Source organism: Teleopsis dalmanni, chromosome 1, assembly GCF_002237135.1.
Source record: "Teleopsis dalmanni isolate 2A chromosome 1, ASM223713v2, whole genome shotgun sequence".
NCBI lineage: Eukaryota > Metazoa > Arthropoda > Insecta > Diptera > Diopsidae > Teleopsis > Teleopsis dalmanni.
In genome coordinates this window covers 189,499,194-189,506,725 of record NC_051846.1, presented here as the reverse complement: position 1 = coordinate 189,506,725, position 7,532 = coordinate 189,499,194, and the positions used below count along the sequence as shown (strand labels likewise).

Here is a 7,532-nt window from a genome sequence, read left to right as displayed (position 1 = left end):
TCCATTGCAAGCATAACCAAATAAGTGTTAAATAATGATTTGGTGGTGTTGAATTTGAGTTGTATGCTTATTGACACTGTTCTAAAAAATGTAGACAACTTCCTTTTACAGTGGTGAAAAAAAATTCCATTGCATGCATTAGGAATATAATGTTGAATAATTTTTTGGTGGTGTTGAATTTAAGTTGTATGCTTATTGACTCTATTCTTAAAAATATTTTCCTTCTCTTTTGCACGCATGTGCGTGTATCTTTAGTCAATATTGTATTCGTGGGTGTACAGTTTTTTTCGACTAAGTAAGTTTCAAATTAAAGTTTTAATTAACAATTGCTAAGTTTTAGTATTTGTTAAGTTGTATCATTTGATATAAATTATAATGAAACACGATTCACCGGTGTTAGTGTTAGCAAAAAAATGCCATAAGCGAAATGTTGCTCCGCCAGTCTACGTATGCGTACCCAGTATTTTATATACTTATTCCGTCAAAGTTAAAGAAATGAAGGCTTGCGGAAGAGGACCAACTATAGGAAAAGCTAAAAACATGGCAGCGTTGAATTTATTAAGAGCTTGGAGTATTCTTGATAAAACAATAACAGAAGAGTTTATTGCAGAAATTGAAGAATATTTCTGTCCACAACAAGAAGTGGTTCTTCTAAATCAGTATTGTGCAACACATTTTCTCCCAATGCCAAAACACGACAATGAATGTATAATGAGTGATTCCGGTAGTAGCAAATATAAAGTAAATTTGACTATTGGTGGTATTACCTGTACAGTAATCGGAGCCAATAAGAAAGAAGCTCGCGCAGAAGCTGCTAACAAATTTTTAACTTCGTTGAGTGATGTAAGATTTTTTGTATAAAAATTTTTTTTTTATTTTATATGATTTGTATTAGTCCAACATGCTCCGATGTTTGATTAAATGCAAGGACCTCCGTGAAAAAAAAAGAATTGCTCAAACAGAAATGGAAAAGCAGCGTTGAAATGCATTAAATCCGTACAAAAAGACAATAAAGCTTTATACTAGTACAATATTATTAATTATAAATAATATAATAATATTATTAATATATTAGAACAGAGTTTAAATATGTGTTAATAAAATATAAAATCACTATGTCTTTATTAATATATTTTTACTTTTACTATTGTTTCTATGTCAAATTTAATTTTTTACATATACATATGTACACAAATATTTGTACAATTTTTTACCTCTGTGTTAGTCCTTGATGAATAAAAATTTTCCCACGATACGAAAAAAAAATGCGTTGCGTTTTCTTATAAAATAAGAATAGGTATACTTCAAATACTAAATATTTCAATTTCAGCACAAAACACAAAAGACGCTTATCCACTTGATTGTTAAATGAATTAATATGTACGCAAATGTTTGTATTACAGAAGAAGAGTAGAAGAGAGTAGAAAAAAATATGCTTGAAAAGTGTGGTAAAATATTGTACTCTCAATGTTTTTCTGCTTCTTAACAGCACTTACTAGTAAATAATTCTAACGGCACTATTTATTTTTCTGTTGCTGAGCAGTAATCTCTTTATACTCAATTTTTTATTGGTGTTTCTTTTTAACTGACACTTTTTTTTCAATAAAAATTGATGACGTCTACCGTGGCGATAATTATTGTGAATTATTGTGCTATCGACGCAGTGTGTTTTAATATCGAAAACTAGTACATTTTCCTCAGAGCTGTATAGTTTTGATTATTTTTGTAATTTCTTATTAAGGGGTAATTTTGAATTGGACTACGATTTAATTTTTATAATAATATAAATGAGTAGTAATATGGAGTACCAAAATAAAGTTGAAGGGCAAAGTATTATGTTACTCGGAATATTCAATATAGGGTTATTTTATATTAAGATAAAGTAAATTTTTTTTTGAAGGTGAAACAATTTTATTTTGTTCAATATTTATAAAGACCGTGTGCGAGTTCGAGTAAATTGAAATTTCTTAGTGATTTTTTGCACTCTACTTATGTAAATATGTATTTATTTCACTTTTTTATTAGTTTTGGTTAAAAGTTTTCAAATTTATTTATTTATAAAAAATCTTATAAAATTTTCACAATGGTAACATCTAATTTACCTAATTTTTATCTAATTTACCCTACTCGAAATTCTGGTAAATACCAACCTTCGCTGCAATACTATCATAATTTACTATTTCCCTCAATTCAACATCACTTTACTCGAACTCGCACATGGCCTAAATTGTAAAGTGCTCACTTATGTTTGATTTTTCTCAGTTGTATATGTAGGTATGTGTATTTTTCTGAAGACAAAAGATATTTCTAATAACTTTCAATCGTCAAGTGATCATTATATTATATCAATATATTACTCGTATAAGAAAATTATAACAACAAATATAGTGTGAAAATTTCAATTTGGTACAAATACATTTGTTACAAATAAAAAAAATGATAATAGAAAGTTGAGTTAGAATCATTCACTTATGGGTTGCTTTGCTTAGAGGTACTGATGACGTCAATCGAGTATTTACATCGTGAGAATGGAATGTTCTCACGGTTTAGTAGACGCACTGTCTGCAAATTACAATCTATGTTTGCGTGTGTGTGGTATTGTTATTGTTCCTGCTTTTATTTCCTTAGCATACATATTGTACTTGTTGTAGGGTAAATAGAGGATGTAGTAAAGAGGTAGGCATTATATTACGGAAAAAATATCCATCAAAAATATAAAAATTTATTGCAAAAAATCTGTGATCGTTATGTATTTGTACAATACGCTTTGTTTTTGACTATAATTATTATAATTGCAATTATATGACAGTAAAGCACCGGCAGTAGCGCAACCGTAGTTGCTGTTAGTGTAAATGCAACTAATATGATTGGTAGTGAAAACAGTGCTATGCCCTATAGTAGCAATGTTATTAAATAATTAATTATGTTTTATGTTTTAAGTTTTCATTATTATTTTAATAAATCATATAAAATAGAATTATTATCAAAAAATTATTTACGAATAATTAAATACAAAAAATATTTTTAAGATCACAGTTGATGGGTATTAGGAAATACTCGAAACAGCTGAGTGGTCAGTCAAAAATTCAATTAATTAAAATAATTACTACTTTTGGAAACCGTTTACCAAATATGCTAGTTTTTTATTAAATATAATAGTCATTTCCATCTCAAAAATGACATTAAATTACAATTTATATTCACTCTTAAAGTAATTTTATTTTTAACAGCTAAATATTTCAATAATAAAAGTGATTTAATGTGATAAAAGAATAAATAAAATTTTTCTTTGCATATTCAATTTTTTAACATTTTTGTGGAAAAACTTCAAATTTAATGCTTATTTTTAATTAATTAAATGACCGAGGAAGTGCTATTCCATTCTTCGCACATCCGTCTTAAGTATCCTTCAATTACTTGGTATTTACGTAGAGCTCTTTGTGTGAAAGTTAAAAACCATTAAATTTTAGTAAGTGTTTCTGCATCAATTTCAGTTTAGTGCAATTAAATAACTTCTAAAGCTAAAACCGATGATAAAAATTTTAGAGAGTGGCGAAAGAAAACAGGAAACTTTTTAAATAAACGTGTTTTTACTTGCCGGTCTATTTTCCTACTATTTTGCACTTTATTGCTTTATTTTAATTTTATTTCCCGTCAATGTTCACAAGTTTATTAGTTCAAGGAAAAAAGTCAAATAAAAACTGCACTTTTTCACGTTATCACTAATCTATGTGGTAAAGAACATAATACTTTCAGGACAGCAGAATAACAGCTCCAGAGCACTTGAGTTAAAATGAAACATTAAAAAATAAAAATAGTAAAAAATATTTACTCCGTAAAGTACAAAGTTTTGAGAACTGAAGTTGTGCCAGCTTCAGCTTAAAGGCTCGTGGGATGTATCAGCCACGCCAGAAGCTGAATATTTCATAAAAATTGTAAATATTTACTACGCATTTTTTGCACTTTTGGTTTAAAAATAAATTAAAAAATATATTATTTTATATCATAAATTTCTATAAAAAAAAAGTTTTAAGTTCAGAAAGAACAAAAAAAACCCCACTGACCAACATTGCGTATACGCAACGTTTACTTCAATTATTTTCACTTTTCACTTACAAAGCATTTGACAGCGCATTTTCACCGCGTTTGCCGTGCTTTCCCGTGCTTTCCCGCTTTCATTTTTTTTGAATCTATTGGCTGTAAACATGCAATTGTGAAATTAAATATAATAAAATTAAAGTAAATAAATTGCAAAATGGCGTTTAATTAAAATCATTGTTGTTGTTTTTTTTCCGGCCGAATTCTGAATCTAGAATTTTCAACTGACCGCCTTTGTTGTTGTGTGGTGAGTTGTGCTTTTACTTAACAGTTGTTTATCCTTTTTTCCTAACGAATTACGACTCAAGCGAAGCTTTGTGAAAATCTACCAGACTCCAGGCGCCACTTGGAATACTGTATTGGCATATAACATAAATAATTGAAATAAAAATAATTTTTTTATTATTAAAAAAAATTGTTGCAAAAATAAACTTTTTCTTGTTAAGTAAAAAAAAATATTTGTCAAAATATAAAAGTTTTGACATAAGGGAACACACAAGGAAAAAATTTGTTTTTTATACCCGGGAATCACGAACATACTAAGGGCCTGAACAAATGTATTGGCTAGTTAGCCGTTCTAGTTGTTGAATCTTACGCTAATTTGACTTTTATTTTTAGTAATTTGTACAAATCCAGTTAAAGAAACGATGATGCCTTATATATGCTAATATTAACTATATTAATATTAAAAATATTATATATATTGTGTAGTGTAAAATAAGGTTTCAATTTAAGTAAAGTAATTTTCAAAATGGATATACAACAAAATACATCCTCTTATGATGTATTGTTGCGAATATAATATTCAGTCTCTACACATCAGCCACACCTACTTATAGTATATCCTGTTTACTGCAAATTAGAATATGGCAACCAAGTATAGCCCCGATAATCGGTACAACTATTTAGAAGTAATACTTTAAAAAATCCCTTAACGTCTCTTAATACCGATCTAGTCTTAGGATTTGCAAATGGAGAGATCTGACTCTTTAAGCTAGACCAGTGTTTTTAATTTGAAATCTTAAAATAGACATTGGAAAGGAAGGAGATCCTAAGAGCTTGTAGCGCATAAGAAGAAGAAGCAAATTATGATCCACAATATTTTAATATGCTATAAAATAGATAAGTTAAGTATAGATAAATTTTATTAATCTTACTGTGACGAGCTCTGTCATTGTTTTAGAGTAGAGTTTATCAGGTTAAGAATTTATCATTTGTCATAATTACATTATTTTCCCGCATTCATCATTAAGACCATTATATAGCCTTTCTAACTTAGGTTACCTTTAGCCTTAGCAAGATATCTCTCGATACTGCGCTGATAAATGTCAGTGTCGGAGATCCATTTAAAGGCTTAAAATTTGACCTTTAACGTAGCAACTAGATTTCAACATATCTCTCGATACTGCGCTGCTATACGTCTACTTTGGATGTCTATTTTTCTCGTTGGTGAAAATTGCTACTGTGACTTAATAATTTATTTGATTTAGCTTATTGACCCTTTCAATTTACCGCATTTTTGGACAACTCTAACATCGCATATTCAAGACTTTGCAAGATCAATAGTGCCTGTTAAAGGTTTTCTTCATTCCTATTACATAGTCTGATCAACGTTATATCGCAAATGATGCGATATATTCGCCATACCAGGATGCTAGTTATTTATTGTTATTATGTTGACATACTATGGACATATTCCTTGTTTATGAGTTTCCTGCACCTGGTTTTATTGAAAGAAAGGCAGATGGAGAGGATTGTTTTATATGTTGTGAGTGACTTAATGGAAACGTTCCAACGCTCTCTATAGAAATATATACCGGTGCTACTTAAGAGATTTCTACAGTCTACAATGTCAGCTTATTTATTTCCTTTAAATTTCCTAAGACCAGAAACCCATTCAGCCCGTAGAATTGTGAGTAATAAGCAAAACATTTAGGTGTGGAAACTAGCCTACATCTTCCACATTATACAACTGTTAACCTTTATATTGTGTAGTATATGGTTTTGTTTGGAACAAAATCAGTTAATGCTAATATCCGTTTGTTTCTCTGGACTATAAAACCATATCATGTTTAATCTAAGTTATTTTTCGGTAAATAGTGACAAACCATATTTCAAGTATTATCTTCATTTTTTTTGATGGGTTGCTATAAGAATATTTTCAACTACTATCATGGTTTTTTAGTGGCATCTACCAAATTCATTATTAGACTGAAGACTTTACATGACATCTGTGTAAGATCACTAGCTTTTTTCCATTTAAGTGGGATCAATTTCTATACAGTAACCTGCATATCATTGACCATTACATTATATGACTGTTCTGGATTTTGTTTGGTATTTCATTTACACGAACGCGTCATCATAACTATGTCATGGGCATTTTCTACTATCACTCCACATTTCAATGGTTACACATTACAATTGACTCTTAAGAGTTTATGGTGATAAAAACTTTTTCTTAGCCATCAAAAAACTTAGCATGTCCCATATGTAATACTATATATAGACACGCAGAACTTTATGTATTTATAGTTAACTTTTTCTCTACGAACATTATAATTACTCAGTGACAATCTACTGAGTAATAAACTTATATTTGCTTAGAAATAATACATGCCTTTTCTCACTACACTTTCTATTATTTTTGCGTTATTTAAATGTAATGTAAAGGACAACTTTTTGCATAAAATAACATCAAACATTGGAACATTTGAAGTTGCTCAGTGTCTTGCTCTACATTCCAAATACCATATAAGCCGTCTATTCATGTTAAACTAGGTAAGTTTTTCCCATGTCCTTCCATCCTTAAATTCTCTGACGCATTTGAGACTACATAAACATTTGCTTTTATGTTTAGTGACTTTTTATCTGATATAAAATAACATTTAACAAAATGCATTTTCATGTTCCTGAGTGACATTCTAAATATGTTTCTCTACATTAAGGTAGTAACTGAAGTATCGACGTACTAGTTAGGAAAAGTGAAGTAAGTACGATTCACTTAAGCAGTGTATACTGCATGCAGTTTTAACTGCAAGTGCCAATGTTGCCAACACGAACAGTCACGGACAAACTTGCAAAAATTGCATTCAAAATTTTGTAGTACGTAGAATTAAACGATGTTTTAGAGAGTTTTTTCTGTATGAATTTTTTTTTGTTTGTTAATAAAATTTCCTTTCAAACTATGACTTAAATTATTTAAAAAAAATCTTTTCTCGTGTATTTTTAAACGTTTAAAGTTAAATACTTAAACAAGTAGTGAACAAACATTTCTGATTTTAAAAAGATTAACTGGAATTAACATTAAAAGTTAGTGTTCACTATGCCATAGAAATAATCGGTATTATTGGATGAGACTGTCACAGGTTTCTTTTGTAACATTGATCTCTGTTATATTATCTCTGAACAAATTTAGCCTTAATTTGTATAAA

At 29.1% G+C, this 7,532-nt stretch overlaps 1 protein-coding gene across 1 annotated transcript; it reads left to right on the top strand.

Moving 5' to 3' along the window:
* Window positions 1-261: 261 nt before the first annotated feature.
* On the top strand, window positions 262-1,020 carry LOC119672642. The gene is made up of 2 exons (XM_038083751.1): window positions 262-843; window positions 896-1,020. The coding sequence occupies exons 1-2, from the start codon at window positions 376-378 to the stop codon at window positions 980-982; spliced, it is 555 nt and encodes a 184-aa protein (XP_037939679.1). The 5' UTR covers window positions 262-375; the 3' UTR covers window positions 983-1,020.
* Window positions 1,021-7,532: the final 6,512 nt, after the last annotated feature.